General features: G+C 35.6%; 2 protein-coding genes across 3 annotated transcripts in view; both read right to left on the bottom strand.

Annotated features, from left to right (window-relative positions):
* Nucleotides 1-13,518, bottom strand: part of LOC107748538 (voltage-dependent L-type calcium channel subunit beta-4-like) — an 18,623-nt gene extending 5,105 nt beyond the window's left edge. The window contains exons 1-10 of one of the 2 annotated variants that reach the window (XM_016563356.1): nucleotides 13,333-13,518; nucleotides 12,027-12,110; nucleotides 6,027-6,158; nucleotides 4,904-5,026; nucleotides 4,633-4,760; nucleotides 2,866-2,915; nucleotides 2,585-2,604; nucleotides 2,325-2,405; nucleotides 754-812; nucleotides 468-577 (exon numbers count right to left, since the gene is read on the bottom strand). In XM_016563356.1, coding sequence (XP_016418842.1) covers nucleotides 468-577; nucleotides 754-812; nucleotides 2,325-2,405; nucleotides 2,585-2,604; nucleotides 2,866-2,915; nucleotides 4,633-4,760; nucleotides 4,904-5,026; nucleotides 6,027-6,158; nucleotides 12,027-12,110; nucleotides 13,333-13,395 — 850 coding nt within the window. In that variant the 5' untranslated portion in view covers nucleotides 13,396-13,518. Of the gene's footprint in view, nucleotides 1-467; nucleotides 578-753; nucleotides 813-2,324; nucleotides 2,406-2,584; nucleotides 2,605-2,865; nucleotides 2,916-4,632; nucleotides 4,761-4,903; nucleotides 5,027-6,026; nucleotides 6,159-10,027; nucleotides 10,514-12,026; nucleotides 12,111-13,332 lie in introns of those variants that run through there. The other variant, XM_016563357.1, reaches the window with a different exon arrangement.
* Nucleotides 13,519-15,181: 1,663 nt separating this feature from the next.
* Nucleotides 15,182-19,957, bottom strand: part of LOC107748537 (type I inositol 3,4-bisphosphate 4-phosphatase-like) — a 48,319-nt gene continuing 43,543 nt past the window's right edge. The window contains exon 23 of the mRNA XM_016563351.1: nucleotides 15,182-16,586. Coding sequence (XP_016418837.1) covers nucleotides 16,454-16,586 — 133 coding nt within the window. The 3' untranslated portion in view covers nucleotides 15,182-16,453. The remainder of the gene's footprint in view (nucleotides 16,587-19,957) is intronic.

The following is a 19,957-nucleotide window of genomic DNA, read 5'->3' as shown; positions in this document are numbered from 1 at the left end:
TTTCCAGACCGATGAGCTTTGTAAAAATCAACGCGTTTCAGAAAGGCGGGGCATAGAGGAGAAACAATAATGTACAGTATGTGGAAAATAATGTTTTTTTTTAACCTTAAACCGCATAAACACATTTCATTACACCAAATACACAAAATAATGTTCTTTTTTAGCAACATCATATGACCCCTTTTAATATCATTATTTTTTTTTCAACATAAGAATTTATGTCAGTGCATTAAAAATACAGTGTCACTTTTTTTTCTTTTAAACCTTCCAGTACACTTACACTTAGAACCACAGACTTCGTAATGCATTCCTGTACAGATGGATTTACTTGAGGAACAAGTAAAAATTATTTTCTGTGGTAACTGGTTACATGTCTCAGATACTGGCGACAGAACTTGAATTTAACCTGGAATATTTCTTTTTAATAACCCTCTTTGAGGCATGTTTTGGCTCTCTCTGTGACTTACCAAGGCTGGATCTGGTATTTGAGCGCTCAATAATGGCTCTCTTGCTGGGATTGTTAAGCACTGATCTCTTTGCCAGTGAGATATCTGCTGTCACACGTGTGATAGTTATCCTAGGACAATAAATACATTACCTGTAGTTAGCTGCAGTGAAAATCTTTCATTATAACATATAAGCCACCCTGTCTTCTTTATAACAAATTAGTCTATATTATAAACTTCTCTGTGTTGTGCAGGAACATGATGAAATGACAGTGTAATCATATATAAACCACTTTTTGTTACTTACCTGCCATCAAACCGATGTTTCAAGAAGTCAAAAAGAGCTTTCTGCATCATATCAGTGACCTGTACAAAAGATATAAAGTGAATTTGAATGTGATTTAGAATGACTAAAATGCGGTAATAGTGTATTTATATCACTTTACATGATAAATTCATATTTATATAATTCATACTTAAACAATGCCTCATATTTAAACAATAATATTTGATCTATTCTAAAACAATACTTGTGTTTATGCTTATTAGGGTATTGTGCTGTACCTTAGCAACATGTTTAACGCCAAACTCCACTGAAATAAAGTGCAACAGTGCCAGCCTATTTTTTTCAGCAGCCCTGGTTTCCTGAAATACTTTTCCCATTCATTTTTCTTATAGGTATTTTAAAAATTTATTTTTTAAGAGTTATAAGCTATGAACCAAACCAAGCAGATACAAGGAGAATCACAACATTACAAACTTTGATTTGAAACAAATCAGAGACAAAGTTGAAAACTTAGCTTAACCTTTAATCAGGGAAAATACTACAATCCCATGCGGCATTGCAAAGGACATAACTGAGTTAAAAACAGACATATAGAACTATTTATATATATATATATATATATATATATAAAAATTCACCAGGAATTCTTCTGTCAGTTGAAATAATGTGGGCTGATGGCTTGAACAAAAGCATATACCATCGATTAACAACCTCACAGTTCACAGTAAGTCTGTCTTTAAAGGTTTATGAGTTATTGTTCCCTATTGAGAAAATGAATGTGATTTACTTCTAGAACCCGATTGTTGTACTCTATTAATTGCACTCTATTAATTACATTTCAAATTGGTCACATATATTGTTCCATACTGGTCACTTATTGCACCTGTAGGGAGCGAGGCAGTTTTTGGAACAGAGCTAAAGATTCAATTTAATTTTAAGGACAAAACTCCTGCCTCATCAACTCATAAACTTACTTAGCCTCACTGCAATTTATATACCAAGCAGCTGCATAAATAAATGAAATTCTTACAAAAAATAAATAAATAAAAATAAAATCTGCATCTAGTTACGCCCTATAAATTGCCAAGGAGCTTGTTTTCTTTATTTACTTTCTCTGCTTCACTGTCTCGCCTCGTCTTTGTCTCTCGCATGCCTTCATTTTTTCTCTCACCGATCCCTTCCCTCCATCACTGTTCCTGTTCTTCTCTCCCTTTTCTGTCTCTTTCTAATTTCAAACCGTGCTCTACTTTCTAGCACTGACGTCTCTTGGACCCCGGAAGGTTGTTGCCGTGGTAACGGAACGGCGGAGCGGGGGAGTATGTTTTTGTTTTCTCTGTGTGAAGAGACTGGAATAGATATTATATTTTGCTGGTATCAATAACCCAAAATGCGCACACATAGACATAAACAAAGAACGCCAGCTCTATGGCCTTGAAGGAGGAATTTTCTGTTCGATGTTATTTTATGATGAACTCGCTGATTCACCTGTAAAAACTCTCCAGCTTGTTCTTTGACAAAGGCGTTTTTCTGTCAGAAAACCCAGAACCCAGGTTTGATGATGATACGCCTCCGCATCATTTGAGACAACCCACCTCATATCCTTTCAGCGATGGACCAACCAGCACCACAGGCCTCATGGAAGGCACAACATCATAGGGAGTCACATGTTCAGTCTGCAGATGAGATCATAGGTAAATAACAAAGCCCAGCATAGTCAAAGTATGTCACAATGAGTGTCGTTTTGAAGAATGAGTGTAGAGACAAATTTGTGTTTAGGACAGTGGTGGCAGAAATATATCTCTTCAATAACTGGACAGGAAGGTTAGGTGATGATTCTTACATCCACACTTACCACTTTCTGTTTCTGCTTGCCTGTAAAAAGAGGAAATAGAAGGGAAGTCAGAATAAAGTATCATCAAGTTCTTCAAATGTGAGAAAGCCATTCAAGTCATTCATGGTCCACTGCCCCATGCTCACAACAAGCTGCTCGTTTGATCTTTAGCCTTACGCAGGACAGTGTTGAAGTAAAATCATCCACTGATGAATTGCCTACGATTCCGTTTTTTTCGGGGAGACTCCTGTAACCCCACCCCCATCTCATAAAGCCCCACCCCCAACAGCTCATTGGCTCACCTGATGACATCACATCCCCCAAACTAGGGGAGGAGCTTCCACTGGACTTACTAAAGAAATGAGCAGACAAACAGAGACAGAGATAGAATATTTTTAGTCATTGTGTCTACACACACGAGCGGACTACTCTCAATATCTCTATATTTAATACTATAATCTCTAATAACTAATGCACAAAACCTGGTCCGACCCACACTGATTCTATGTCAATGTCCATGAATTGATGCTGCATGTAGAATTGTTATCGATAGTCACCTGGGTTTGAGGGTCAGTCATCCGATTTCAAACTGCGAGCTGGTGTCACCTAACTTACCCAGTTTTCAACAAATCAAATGTCAAACAATCTCAAAATTCTGTACTTTTGGATCATTTCAAGTTTCAAGTAAATTGTCTCATAATTTGATACTGGGTCTCTCATCTGGTAGTCTCAGCCTCAGACCCATAGACCATTTGATGAATATTACTACAATGACCAGAGCTCTCCAAAATTGTAAGCTCAAATCTAATTGGTTTCCTAGTAGTTGCAAACATTTTTATAAGTCTACCTGGAAAAAAAGAAGCTTGTTTATATAGTGTAGTACCAAGCTGCTACAATGAACAAAGTTTGCGAAGTTCATATAGCACTGAATCTTTGAAAGATATTCAGCTGAGACACTATAAAAATATATCCTTGTGCACAACTGTATATTCTGTTTATTTTATGTTATGTCCACGAAAAACAATCTATATTTATTACTAATTCTTACCATAAAATGCATTTCTTCAGTTCCCAGTTCTACAACTGCTTGCAGAGACTGTGGCACCAGTATTTAACTACTGTTTTGTTACTCTCTTGTTACCAAGTGGATGGTTCTTGGCCAGAATAAACTGCACTGTAGACTGGACTTTATGTCTATACTCAAAAGTCTGGGTCTGGCTCTGGTTCTGCATTTCTGTAGCTAAGACATGATGATTATGAGCAGCAGTGAATGTACAGTGAACAGTGATAAATGTAAATTTAAGTCATAATGTTTCTGGCCAAGATAACAGTCCTGATTACATAAAGTAACAGGCGAAAAAGGGTGAAAATTCAGATCTGGAGTGAAACTGAAATGCAAACCCACCATACCTTCTGGATTTAATCTGGGACTTCCTCTAACTTCAAGCAATGCCATGCTCACAGATTTTTTTGCTCACAGAGTCAAAAGTCAATTTTCTTTATAATGCCATCTCTGTTCATGAAACCCACCACCCTTTTTTCATGTTGTAATGGAATATTTTAATAATCTTTCCAAAACTTTTTCAAAAGTTTTATTGTATCCTATAATAAGACTTAATATTATCAACAAGCTATAGTATCTGTTGTATCTATAGAATAGCAACTATAGAGCATTTGGTTTTCTACACATGGAAATGGCATCAAAAACCAACTTTTCATTAATGGATCAAAAATTGTATAAACACATAAAAATGAGCCTAGAAATATGTAGTAGTGCACATTTTTGGAAAACTATCCAAGATTTCATTGCCAGGTTGATAAACTAACAGAATATACTTTATCTAATACTTGCTACGTGAACTGCGTTAGGCTAACCGAGACTTGTCATTTGCACTTATATATTGTTGCTCTTTTGTTAGTTTTGACTGCTTTTATTGGCCTCATTTGTAAGTCGCTTTGGATAAAAGCGTCTGCTAAATGACTAAATGTAAATGAATATTAACGACTAAGAGGTTGTGGAAAATCAAATGCTCCATTCACCTAGGTAAGTATGTTCTCTGTCTGCTTACCCTTGTACACGGCTTTTCTTTTGTTCCAGCTGTGCTCTGATATTCTCCAGCTTCAGGGGACTGGGGATAAAACCAATCTCACAGCCTTCTTTCACCAGCCTCCCAATCCACCAGTCATTATTAAACTTCTGCATATGGAGCACAGAAAAGCACAAAAGAAATAAAAGCTGGGAAAACTTTATCCCCTCCTAGCATTTTTCTGTATTCAAAGTCATCAGTGAATCTGAATCAGCAGTGACCTGTTCACTAATGGGCCAGCAGGCCACAGTACCTCTTTGATGTGCAGGAAGTCTTTCGGATCAAATGAGATGGCAGTTCCTGGCACAGGCACATCTTCATCCAGCGCACCACAGTAACTGACATTTGTTTTCACGGCAAAGGCCACCGCTTTGGCCTGGAAGTTGATGTTTTTTTAATAAAAAAAGTAAAAAATTATATATATAAAAGCCATTTTTACACACATAATGTACATCTTGTTCTAGTCCACCTCATTGACTCAGTGGAGTGGATATAAAACAAATAGGGTAGACATCTGAATTTTAGATTTAGTTGTACTCGTATTATAAATTTTACTCAAATCATAAGTGTAATCATAATCTGCACTGTCCACACCGTTATAGCTGTGTCCAACCTGTTATACTGGAATTTTGGTAACACTTTACTAAAAGTGTTTTACTAAAGCCTTTATTTATAATGCATTATAAAGAGTTATTAAAGGGTATAATGCATTATAATTATTCATAATGTGCATTGTAATACATTATATCTTGTCGTAAATAATTATATCCGAATTTAAAATGCATAGTGTAACAATGAACTGATAAGTGTTATATAATGTATTAATTGTGGTTACAGTTATTCATGAGATTTTACAATGCATTATAAGGTGCATTACAAGGCACAATTAATGCATTGACTACTTTTATAATGCATAAAGCGCTTTAAATAAAGCGTTACCGGAACTTTTCATTTATGCTTCAATAATAAAAAAAAACTAGGAAAAATAACTGTTGTAAATAATATGAGTGAAGAACGATGCATATACTTTATTTCTACACTCTGCTCACGTGCATCTTAAAAGTACACAGTGAAATAATGAGATTTCAAAAACAGACATATTATGTTAATTTTTTAAATAAATAAACACTAATATAATATCAAATAAGATTAATAGACACATTATCTCTTTATTACTACAAAAATAATCATTTATATCAGAATGTATAAGGCTATTATGCTCATGATCTTAAAATCAAATTACTGATACAAATAACCTGCTACATACCAGTAAAAAAGCACTGTATACTGTTGTGTACTGAAGTATGTGTTGAATATGATAAGCACCATACACTATATATTAATATGTAGTAAGTGTGATTTGTGTATGCTCTGACCTTTGCCCTCTCCAGCTGCAGTGCAGCCTGTGTTTCTCGCTCCTGCCGGCCCTGACTACCCCCCTCCGGCCTCTCCTCCTCCAACGACACATCTGAATCAGACGGCCTGCTAGTGTAGGAATCAGCTGAACCCTGCGAACAGATAGCACACACTACATTACTTGCATGCATGCAGTCTGGTCATGACTTTTAAAAGAGGCGAGTCAAAAAAAAAAAGGCATTTTTCTAACTCGGCCCAATCAGAACAGTTACTAAAACCGCAAAAATGGGTTGTTCCGAAATTTCAGCACATAAACATATGACCTCTGGCACGTCAATATTTATTCAGGATTCAAATACTTGGCACACCCTGATGAATGGCATACCGAAATATCCCACTATGTGGAACAAATCATAACTGAGGTAATTTACATACAGAAGTCTTAAAGGTGGAGAATCAAAAACGGTTAAAAATGGTTTAAAGGGTAAAAAATGATCATGCAAAATTGAATAATGATTGTTTCGGGTTTAAGAAACCTTGCACAACCTTGAAGTAGACTGTCACAATGGTACAAAAGTGGAAAATAAGGCCCAATTTCCAAATATGAGAATGACACAGAAAAGAGATTTACCTGCAGCTGTCTCTCCCAAGATACATTTTGACAACATTTGTGTATAAAAAAAGATCAGACCATCCACACTGTAAAATATAATCATAATTTTAATGGTAAAAGAATGTAAATATGCTACGATAAAAACCTGTTCATTGGTTAACGGTAAGTTTCCTTACTCTATATGGTGAAAAAATTAGAATACGAAGAATCAGTTATGCACATTAGGGTTTAATGTTACATCGTATGCTGTTAAATTAATGTTTATTGCATTATTTTAGTGTCAGGTGTATTACCATGATGGTGTTTTGTTTTTACGACACCGTGCACCTTCTGTATATTACTATTTACTTCATTATTTATCTTTTTATAAAGGTTAAATCAGATTTTAGTACTTAAGTATAGTAACATTTCAGTTAATATATATATATATATATTTTTTTTTACAGTAAATGTAAAATCTGTAAAAATGCTACCATATTTTTCACTGTAAAGTTCTGGCAACCACAGCTGCTGTTTGTTTTTTAAATCGTAAATTTCACTAATTCTTTTTTTTTTTTTTTTACAATGCCCTTGGACCATCTTCCTTGGTCATTATTCACATTGGTCTGGTCTGCTGGATTTTCATTACGTCTGTGATACTCATGTTTTCCTATTCAGGCTGCTGCAAACACAGGTCAGCACAAAAACTACCTGTACCTCTATTACTAGAGCTACCAGCCATAGAGATACATGCTTCTTAAGCAAACAGAAAAATACACCTGTGAGCTGAAAGTGACTTCAGGTAAGCTCCCTTTGTTCACAGTCTACATTACATAGTTAAAAACAACAAAACAACAGATACATTTACTAGGTAATAAAATATGTAATAATTTACATTTGTTTCATATGTCATTTTTAATTCAACTTTGTTATTGTGTGTAACATGAATATGATTATGTAAAATGTTACTCAGCATTTTATGGATAAACATCAGTCATCACATATTTTCATATACAGAAATAATTGATTTAAAACATTCACAGTGTAACCAACATATCAAAATGATTCGGACTGTGAGGCATCTCACCATGATTCGGATTCTCACCTTGAGGCATCTGTCACTGTCTGAGACAAATGTAAAAATACTGAATCCTAAAATGGAGTAACAGGCTATGAAACTTACATATCTTAAAAATCATCTGCAGCTGGATCGAAACCAATTATCTTAAAACAAAAACTAGAAATATGTGTAATTATGAGCTTCCAGCACCTTTTTTTGCCATACATTCATTTCAATGTGTCTCCTATCATCCATCAGTAGTGAGCAAAGTTCATTCTCTACTCCAAATAGTAAAAAGACTTAATTTACAGTACAAATAATAGCCCTGAAAAACTCAAGCATCAACATATCTAGATTTCCTTTAAGCATACATACCTTCACTGCTTGTTTCTCAGGACCATGAAAAACTTCACAATACATAATCTGAACATTTTCACCTGAAATCTCCATAAAGTCCTCAGACGGCTCCATCACGTTCAAGAGAAGCACCTGATCCCTATCAGCTCAATAAAAACATATACCGTATGGTATTCACATTTTCCCCTTTTAAGATAATAAAGAAGATCCAACCAGCCAGTACATCGTCCTCTAATTAATGAGAGATCTGCTCAAAGTGAAGTGAAGCTAGGAAGCTGTATTCTGTTAATCCAATTTGGAAACAACATTAGCTCAAGTCAGTAAAAAGAATGATTGGGTCAATATCGCATTAGAGAGAGAGAGGTAGAGAGAGAGAGCGAAAAAGCCTTGCAGTCGGCTAAAAAATTTCAACACGCTGCCTATGGCGAAACACTTTTTCCCTGAAGGCAGCCGCTCCGCACAAGCTTACTTCAGCAGGGACCCAATTGAGGCCGGTGAGTCCAATCACAAAACGCCTGATTCGGGAAACCAAAAATGCACAAGTTTGCTTATCTTTCACTGCAGAAGTGATGATTGTAAGCAAAAAAAATTCAAATGAATGGCTTTCGTCCTTGATTTTGACGAGATAACAGTCTTTTTGCTGAAGAATGACTTTGGAGGGCCTTTAAAGATTCATATATAATGTCATAAAGACAGACAATGGCCCAAAATTAAGTCAAACAGATATTTTCTCATTAACTAAATTAAGCTTTTATTAAGCTTAGAAGGTTTACAGACACAGTTTTACTGGATTTGCAATGCAGAGTGCAATGAACGTGGTTTAAATGCATATGTATTTATTAGCAAATAAATATAAATTATCCCAGACCTCTATTTTGAAGTAGGCTATGTAGAATATGTAAAACCAGTCATACACTGTAACCCCCCCCCTAAGTTTACTAGAGTAAAATATTTGAGTATGTTTGACAAGAAAATACTATCTCAGTCTTTTTCCTTGAAAATTTCACATTTAACTCTGTTACTTGCCATTGCTTTGTAAATAATTGAAAAATGTATTAGCAATTTCTGCGCGAAGAGTTTTTGACACCAGTGTTTGAACACAGACTATGTGGTTAAACAACTTCTAGATGGAATGTACATTTATTAATAACATTAAACAAAGTTTCTTAAATATTATGCTTGCTGATTCATATTTTAAATGATTTTATGTGCTCTACTTAAAAAGCTATATGTTAAAACTGATTAAATATACAAACAACATGACATACCATATATTCATCCTCAAAAGCGCAGGAACCTCATTATGGATTATGATGTGTATCTTAAATAAATGGTCTCTGTACATACAGAACATCGAAATAAACACATCTGAAGAGAATTACAGTGGGTTCTAAGGGCCTCTGACGTATACACACACAATCCCTGATAGCTTTTCCAGACTTCTGGCTCGATTTCGTTTTGAGGCATTCAAGTGGGGCACCTAAGCCATGTGACTCATTACATTCTACACATCAGCAAGAAACGGCTCTGCCCCTTTAACAGCCAGACAGTAAATGAAGCCTTACAATTTTACCTATATGATAACATCCTAAACAAATTCAACCTTAAAGAGATCAGGTAGGACCTACAAAGAACAGAAAGCCACGTATTATAATCCTGAAACAAACGCCAACTGAAAAATGAATGAGACGTGCTTTTTTTTCTGCTGTAAACGCACTGTATGGAATAGGAGTGAATGTTCAATGGGAATGTGTGCTATTAACAACACATACTGAAAGACATACACACACAAGCCTCTGATGAGCATCTCCCAGTAGTACACCCACGGAGATCGGTGGGCTGCATCTGAGAAAATCATGGTACACTGAGTCTCGCAGGCCCTGTATGTGCAGCACAGCTGAGCCAGTGTTCAGAACAAGAGCGCGGTCACGCACACACACACACACATATAGCCAGTGGGAAAACACTATATATAGCCATAGCCAATTCCGATCGCGAGAAAAATAACTCACCGCCTCCGAGTCTTCAAATCCATGCAGGTACAAATTGTCATACATGGAGGTTTGCTATTCCAAAGAGGTCCTCTTGAAGAATAGAGAAAAAAGAGAGGAGGAGGTGGTGGTGGAGATGGAGAGAGAGGGGGAGGAGGAGGAGGAGGAGGAGGAGGAAGAGAAGGAGGGAGCCACCACCACAAAAAAAGAATCGATGGGGGGATGACGATCTCCTTGCTCCACAGAGGAAGAACAAGAAGGGAAAAAAGGGTGAGAGAAGCCTCACGAGAAAGAGAGGATGGAGACAGAGAGAGAAAGAGGGAAAGCAGGCCTGTGCAGATGGCTCAGCCTGCAGGATGGAGTGGATCCCTCGTTCAGCCTCCAATTCTCTCACATCCTCAGGCAGGGAGAAGCTTCCCAACGGCTCACTGACGCGGATGTTTCATCATCTCTCAGCAACACGCTCACACACACACACGGCACGGTGCTGCTCCCCGCATCAGAGAGAGAGAGAGAGAGGGTTAGAAAGAAAAAGGGAGAGAACCCTTCCTCAATCTCAGGCTGATGACACAGTTGACCAGCTGCGTGCTGATTGGCCGAGCAGCCTTCCAGTCAGAGCTGCTGCTGACGTGTGTTCTCCTTGACTGTGAGCGCTGATGAGAGAGAGAGAGAGCCTCCCTCTGCCTCTTTCATTCTCGCTTTCCATCTGTCATTTCATTCGAATGTACAGTCAGTTTTTTCTCCAGGATGTTCCCCTTTATTTGCCGTGATGCTATTTTCTTCATTTTCTTCGCTGATTAATGCTTTGTTTATTTTACTTTTCCCATCAAAAACATGTTTTTTTTTTGCAAACATATATATTTTAATAATCTAACCAAATTTGAACATAACATGAATAAACGAAACAAATATTTAGCAAATACATAAATATCTAAATAACAAGTGTGTGTATATATATATATATATATATACACACACACACATTTTGGATTGAAAATTAAATTCATTAGGTTTGATTTATATACAATAAACAAATTATATATTTACATGTAATAAACAATAATTAAAAAGTTTAATTACATTTGTATTGATTATGTATAAATATATATTTTAAATTGTATTCCATTTTAAACGTTGTCAAATTTTAAACAAATTAAGCGCGGTCCACTGCTGCACACGTGCCACAATATCGATACAGGGCCAGCTGTATCGATACTCGTATCGTCAAATCTCTGTGACGATACATCGTTGTATCGATATTTTGAACACAGCACTAATTTAAATTTCCACTTTTATTAATATATGTTCTCACTATTTTAAATCTTACCAAATTTTAACATAACATGAATAAAGTTTTAATACGTTTTTGTAAATAGTATAAATATATAAATATATACAATAAATACATTATATATATTGATATATAATGAATTATATATAAATATATAATAAATATATTTTAAGTTTAATTTCCACTTTTATTAACATACTTTCTATTTTTAAATCCAACCTCTATATGTGTGTGTGTGTGTGTAATAATCAAAAGGTTAACAACAGATTATAGTTAGAAATTATGCTAACACTTTACAATAAGGATCTATTAGTTAGTGTTAGTTAATGAATTATCTACCATTAACTAACAATGTGCAATAGATTTGTTACAGTATTTTTATGTTACATAAACAATCTTTATTAATGTCAGTTAATAAAAATACACCTGTTTGTTGTTAGTTCATGCTATCACAAGTCCATTAAATAATATTAAAGGGGTCATATGATGTTGCTAAAAGTTAGAACGAGCCGTTTTAGGTAGGCATGGTTGACTCTTAACTTTTATAAAGAATATCTCTTTGGATTTGAGATTTTAGTCTTTGCAGCTTTACAGATCTTCTTTATGCACCAAGAGCTTGTAACACTCCAAAGAGAAAGGAAAAATTGTGGGGTGAATCAATTTTTAATTGATCCAGATTGGCTCTGAGAACCAAGCTTGATCACTTTCAGAAATGGGCCATTTCTTTACCTGTCTCAGGATAAAACTGGTGGAGGTGGTGCTGCCATCAGACCTCTTCAGTCGACTACGCCTTGAATATGTTCCCCTGTTCACCTGTAGATGGAGCAATGATGAAAACATGAATGAATTGCTTCAGACATGGTTGACCATTTCTCAACCCTTTACTTTTGAGAATATAAAATTAGCATTATTGTTAATGGAATCATATTTTTTATATTTGACATTAATAGATAAGAATCAGAATAAGCAGCAGGATCAGTATTGAATTTATTAGCCAAATATTACTTAATTTGCCTGCTGAGATCCTATCAAGGTTATAAAACACTTACAATACATAATTTTAGATGGAAATATAGACTGAATGTTGCACAGAATTAGAAATAGGTAAAATATGACTAGACTGTACATTGTGTAGAAACATGGAAGTTATCCAAATGTGGGTGATGGGAGAGAGGGTGCCAGCAGATACAACTGTGCTGTGTGCAGTGCATTAGTGACCATTAATGAGGGAAGTTCATTCGGTAATGAGAGCCACTTGCATCAATGTAAATTATCTGTGCAAATTCATTAATGGACTGATATAACAGTAGAAGTGGAAAACGTATAGAGCGGTCATTCAGCTTGAGGTATATGAACCCTTCTTTACCCCTGGGAAGAAAAAGAATACAGCTACAAACAACAGGAAGTTTGAAAGAGAAGGAGAGAAATAGAGAGATGGGAGTGGATTGACAAAAAATAGTCACTACAGGGACACATTAATTAGCCAGGTCTGATTTGTTTCTATTTCTAGGCGTCTCTAGAGCTCTATAGTAGTGTTGCGGATAGACAGAGAGCTTGTTCTTTTTAAAGTTCGTTTAATAGGGCCACCAAAAAGTGGGTCAGTGTGCTCATTTCACTGCATTAGGGTTGTTCTTTATGTAGTCAGGTGAGCTAGGTCATTGTTGGTGTCAAGACAAAGAATTCATCTATATACTCAAATAATAATGCTAGCAAACTAGTTATTTCTGCTTCAAATATTTCATGTGATTTGATAAAGTTCACAGTAGTAAAAGTCTCTGCGTTTTAATTCATTCAAGTGCCCTTGACACCCCTACGCAAACAAAATTGCAGAACCCACTGAAAACAAAGTGTACTGAACGTACTTCATCATTCCAAACAGTTTTACTGAGAATACCAAGCAAACACCAACTAAAACGATTATATTCATACAGGCTAGTAAATATCATAATAGCTATCTGTGTTTAGTTGTATAAAGTTATCCAACAAAATTAATAAAGTAAAAATGATGTCTTATCTCAAATCTTAACATGGTCACCTGAAATATAGGCGCTTGGATTCCCTCGCCGATCTTATTCCTAATATAAATGTGTCGAGACATCTCAGCCAGCACATCGGTCCAGATCGGGAGTTGCTGGCCTGCTGGCCCGGCCCAGTGGAAGTTTGGAGGGTTTCTGACGGCTTGATCCAGCTTCGGTGGTGTGTGTGTATGTGTTTCCCCGCGCTCGTGAAGATCCTCTCTGCTCTCGTGCACCAGAGGAGCCACAAACTCGTCACAGTGTGACAGACGTCAGGTGCACGCGCACCGCTCGTGTGGTGGCAATGAGCGGCAGTTCAGTTTTTTGGTTTAGATAACCTAGTTTTACCTAGATTACCTAGTTTTAGATTAGGTAATAAAACCAATACAAATTGAAATTCGTTATGAGCTTATGGAACAGTAGCAGAACATAGCGCCACCACCCTTTCTCCACACAGTGGCGCTATTGCCTGAACAAGCTAATACATCCTATTATGTCAAACAATGTGATTAATTGTAACAGATGATCACAAATCAAATGCACATTTTGTCCTAAGCTTTATTGATGGCTTGTGAAAGCCGTTTAGATCCGTTTTTAATGGGTCCAATAAGAAAGCCTGCTCAACATTAGTGAACTTGAAATGGAAGAAATGTTAAAATATATCTATATCATGCGTGATTCCTCAACATATGTTTACTAGAAACACAGGCAGAGAAGTGGACAGGCCAAACACACAAAGGTGGGGAGTAAAGTTTGAAGCTTCATTAAATAGTACAAACTAAACACCATTATCTGCACCAGCGAATAAGAAGAAAGAATAAAAATGGACAAAAGAACATATTTAATGGTAAACGATTACAAATAGTAGGCCTATTATGGAGTATCAAGGTCCAAGAGAAACACACTGCAAGACAATTAGATATTATAGTAATAAAACATTATAAATACATTGTTTTTTCTGGTTATTTATGTATATGTATTTGGTCTCATGGGAAAAAAACGTTGTTTTACCCAAAGATGACAATATACTATACCTTAAAGGCTCTGTTCGTAGCTTATCTCCTCTGAGGATTCATTTTGGATTGAAAATTAAATTCACTGGGTTTGATTTAAAACCATCCATTGTAGATGTGTAGTTTTTTTTTTTTTTTTTGTCATATTATGGACCCATCTATATTGGAGAAAACAAAACTGGCTTTTGGTGTCACTTTTGGTATATTGGACATTTGAAGTTTTTCCATGAGGAAAAATCGTTGTCTTTAATCGTCTCTCTTTATATAGCCTAACAACTTTTTCTCTGCTCTTTTCAATATCCAGTAAGCAAGGTCTGACTTCTTTTCTGCAGAACATTATTGCTAAGCAAAGTATGCTGTTTTATATCACAGAAGGAATTTATTTTACCTTTTCATTATAAGTCTAACATATTACTAAAGGAAACTTGTCTTTTAATTGTGACTTTTATTACATTAACATTTGAACGTTGAATGTGTTTTTTTTTGTCCTCAGGATAGTCATCAGCATATTGGTGATGCCAGTTTTTTTTGCTTTTCTAACTGTTTCCTACATTTTGATGTACAGTAAGTGTGCAACTCTCCTCTTGAGATTATTTTGTACAGGTAACAACACTGACATTTGTAAGTTTATTACTTCCATAATCATCCATTTTCCTTCTCGTGACCCGTTTGTTATTGAATGATGTTACAAATGTCTGATTTGGTTTCTACAGAACACAAGAGAGCAGCAGAAGCTCATCTGGGGAGCAATGATGAGATACTGTTTTTGATATTTAACCACGTTTTAGATCCAAACATGCACAGACACAGAAACAGACATGCTTCATCGTGATAAGAAGTACACAACAGATGTCACTGGTCTTATATTCTCTCTTTAATGGCATCAGATATTGATTATTGACAGCATTTTAATACAGCAGAACTCTGTTCTAGACAGACATAATATATCTAAGAGGGCATCATAAAAGATACAAGGTCATTACCATAAAAAAGATAAATACAAATCAAGATCAATTAAAAAAATCTGTGAGCATATCTCTCTTAAATAACGGTGTATAATATAAACATACAATAATTGAAACAACATCAGTGTCAAAAACGAGAAATGACAACAGTGATATGCACCACAAAATAACTTGTAACAAATAATTTGAACAACTGTAACATTCACATTTCACAGTCAGTTTCACAAGTGCTTAGCACTGTACTGTACTGTCTCCATGTATCAATATTCCATTTCTGAATGTACCTCTTATTAAAACGAGTACAGCACAAAACGGCAGCATCATCTATGAGTCATTGCTGCCAGCTGAACACAGTGATACACTGATCTCACATCGTCGTTTTCTTCGCTGGTCCATAGAAGAAACGTGCCAGAAGTGCATTGTTTTTACTTGAAGAGGGCATTGTTTTCATAAAGGACGACCTCAGAGTTAAAGCAACTGAGAGGATGGACCATGCATGATCAGTCTGAATGTATGAGGTTTAAAAAATTAATAAAACACACAATGCTAACCTAAAAAAGGCCTGATTTGTTTCCCAACAGTTCTTCCGCTGGTCTATGGGAGAATGGGAAATGACACTTGAAAATGGTGGAGCCTCAATGAACACACATGAGAGGAATAAACAAGGCAAGAAGAGTCATGTGACAACTCTAAGCCATAACACTGATCACTGTAATGCTGCAGCAGGTGTTGCTTAAACTAAACACACTACAGTTTGCTATTGATAGTCAAGAATACAATATGTAATACAGCATAAACGTGTAAACTCTCCACTATGCATTATAAAGGGCCAGAATTCCTATGATATAAATGACTAAACCCTTCATTGTGCACTACAGAGAGCCATTACGTGTATGTATATGTGCGGTGATATTGAGCTTATGAAAGATCAGATATGCAGTCTTTTGCTACTAATACAAATCAATGCAGTCAACATTTTCACTTCAAACTCACACTTGAAATGTAAATGTTCAATAACTATCGGTGCAAACTGAAAAAGCCTATGCGTTGAGCGGATTTACTGTAGCTTAGCTTGAAGAAGGCTCGCATTTCTAATGTGCAGGACTTGTGTCACATCATAATTAATGATCCTGCTGTATTATAGCTAAACAAGAGTCATCTCGTCAAGTATCCACTTTTCCGAAAGTGCCATCGGGAGGTCTGTAATGTTTAGGAAAGGCCTTCAGCTGCAGAAAGTTAAAGGCATACTTGCGAAATCCAACGTTCTTCATGGTATTCTCACGGCGGCAGCCCTCACTGGTAGGGGAAAGGGGCGGGATTGAGTGTGTGAAAACAAGTAGAAAACAAACAGAACATGAAGCCATGTTTAGAAAAATCACAAGCAAAAATTAGCACAGCCACAAAAGATGGCAGCAGACATCTCAGCAGTGTTATGAGCATGAGTATTATGGGTGAACATAGAATGAGGGTGGCGAAAGCAAATAAACGAACAAACCACGTCAAAAACATAAGTTGAAAATGCTAATGTTTTTTAGGTAGCACACAGGCAGTTAATGCTCTGAAGCAAATTTGACAGAAATGAAAATAAATCTTTAAGATCAGCAGGCTTCATTGGTTGTGTATTAGGGTATGGTAAATAATGACATTTGATCAGGCCAACTATTGCACATGTCCCTCTTATTGGGATTCTAAAAATTCTGTTTTACAACCGCACGTAACGTTTTAAACAATTAATATATTCTTTCAAAAATGTGCTTACACAAATATCTTAGTAATATTCATATAATAACAATAAAGCAATTCATAATATAAACTTCTTTACTGAGTTAAGTGTTGTAACAAATGTAAACGATATCAGTTAGCATGGTTTGGTACGATTTACTCAGGTGTAGGCCTTTATCTACCAAACTGACCAGTTAGAAATTAAACATCAGTGCAATGTGTCGTTCTCATGTTGTTTCGAACCCATATGACTGACTTTATTCCAAGGAACACAAAAGGAGAAATTCTAAAGTGTTCATGCTGCTTCATACAGTGCAAGTGGATCAGAACAGAACCAGAGGCTATCAAGCTCTGAAAAAAAGCAATATAAAAGTAGTATGACTAGTGTGATGAACAAAATGTTATTATTCACTGAAAAATCATGTGAACATTTTTTTTTACTGAAAAGAGCAGCTTGGACACTCTACTAAATATCTCCTTTTAAATTCCACTACAGAAAGAAACATACAAAGGTATGTAAATGATCACAGACTTACCATTTTTGCATTAATTGACCACTTAATGTTAAAAATAAAAAATGTTATTCTAGTGAATTCCGAAATCAAAATGGTTCCTTGCCAGAGACCTTTTTAGTTTGTGACTAAAAGAGCATGATGCTCTATTCACATGCTTTAGTAAAACGAGGTAGAGCTAAAGAATTTATTTGTGATATTTGAGTAAAAGGTTATATTTCAAATACTGTTTAAAAATGTTCAAATGTTGTAAGAAGCATAAAAACAACACTGCATATGTTTGGATTCTCAGAGAATGAAAGCTCAATAAAAACAAAAGAGCTGGCTCTGAGCACATTCATTATTCAAGCAAACCTAACGAGTCCACCAAACTATTCCCTAACCCAAGATACTTATTTATTTCCCAAAACATTCAACAACATAGTCCATCAATTCAAACCTACAACTTATCTCTAAAACTATGACTGCAAAATGTATCCAAAAATGTTAGATTTTTATGGCTAGGAACCAAAGACTTAAACTACTTCAGTCTGTGTGCATTGAATTTATTTAAGACACAAGTTTCACAATTTGAGTTGAATTACTGAAATAAATGAACTTTTCCACGACATTCTAATTTATTGAGATGCACCTGTATATATTCGGTTGAACATTGTAACCATTCACAAACATGTATGTTGTGTGAATCAGTCTTTTTTTTTTTGTAATAACTTGCAGATGTGTTTTAATATAAATTTGATCAATTAAATTCATAATTGAGATTACACTATCATGGGAAATAATCAACAATTTTATAATCATGCAGCCCTACCTAAAACCAATGATCAAACTTTAAAACGATCAAAACTAAACTGAGATCTATCCTTAAATTCGATTTGTTAAAACCTACCAGTGATATTCAGCCAAACCTTAGTCAGTATCTGTCCCTGTCTAACCTATGAAACGTCAAAATCAGTCAGCAAAACCTTTCTCCAACTTATTGTATAAGACATCGTACTCAGAAAACAGCTTGAAACATTATCCAACATGATTTAAAACCAACAGGGAAAAATCTGGAAGTTATCTCTGACATTTTTAAGCAAACAAAGCAAAAATAGACTCACAGAGCCACAACATCATTAAAAATGAACCCCTTTAGCATCTCAAAGGGAGATATTTTGGGACAGTCAATTTCTTTAGTGGGTCAGATGAACTGCACAATTTTCTGAATATTATTTTTTATATATAAAGTTCTTGCAATGGGCAGCTCTTTAGAGCATGTAAGCTCAAGCAGTGCTAACTTGTAAACAGCAGATGTACTGGCCGTGGCATGTGGCCAGACAAATTTTACAAAGCACAGAGAGGCCATTTCTAATTTGGCACAAAGGGAAGCACAATTAAACTGAGCTCTGTAAAATTCTCTCATGGTAAACTTTTACATATAAAATATATATATTTACATATAAAGAAGGGAAGAAATCTGATGATTTACAGCCTGCATGTCATGATTAGGAAACAAAGTGATTCGTTTTGGTAAAACAACATACATTCTATTCATCATTACTGCATAAGTGTCTTTACTTAAAGCAACATGTGGATGCTATTGTCATCTAAACAGATACATCTTAAGAGACTGTTCCAGATTTGACACAAAGATTTAACTTACACCATCTAGCATGCCATTTATGCCCCAATTTGAGAAAAGAAACTAATTTACATTAATACACTTACAATGGAAGCTGTACATGGTTGTTTTTTCAAAATTGTGTATTTCAATGTTAGACCTTAGTGCATTCATGTAAATAAGGTTGTTTGTTTTTACAAATTGAGAGATGAGCCGCAATGATCTTATAAACGATTGCATGCCTCAGATGTGGTCAACGGATCTTGTGCTGAACCTGGAACATTCCTTTACACAAAATTCCTATTAAACCTATTGCCATGTACCTCCTGTCAGCTGACAGTAAAAACATCCTTAAAGACATTTAAAAACAAAATCTCGATGAAAATCAATTCTCAAGTGCATATTTAGATTTCCCTGACTGAAAATACAATCTTATTTGGCCAAATTTAATGGGCTCATTGAAAAGGCTGCAAACAGGTTAGTGCAGACCAATCTTGGTAAAAGAGCAACATGTGTTCTTCCAGCCAAACATGGGAAGACATGGACACACTTAATACCCTAAAGTGCAATACTTTTTAAAGCAAGTGCGATGATAGGTGAGATTAGCTTTGGCCAGGCCTAATATTTGCATTTAGATAGAAACACATGGAAGACGCAACAAAATCGACCACAAAAATCACTGGAAAATTCCATGATACTGTTACAGAATAACAATATCTCATTATAGAGTGCAACAGTCAGGTTCCAAAATCTGTTCATTTTCTCCATAGGGAAATTCTTTTTTAACGATGACTTATAAACCTTTAAAGACAGAAGTACAGTGAGTTGAG

This window comes from Sinocyclocheilus rhinocerous, unplaced genomic scaffold (assembly GCF_001515625.1).
Source record: "Sinocyclocheilus rhinocerous isolate Xijiao unplaced genomic scaffold, SAMN03320098_v1.1 scaffold349, whole genome shotgun sequence".
Taxonomy (NCBI): Eukaryota; Metazoa; Chordata; class Actinopteri; order Cypriniformes; family Cyprinidae; genus Sinocyclocheilus; species Sinocyclocheilus rhinocerous.
The sequence above is the reverse complement of the archived record's forward strand: the minus strand, read 5'-3'. Positions and strand labels throughout refer to the sequence as shown.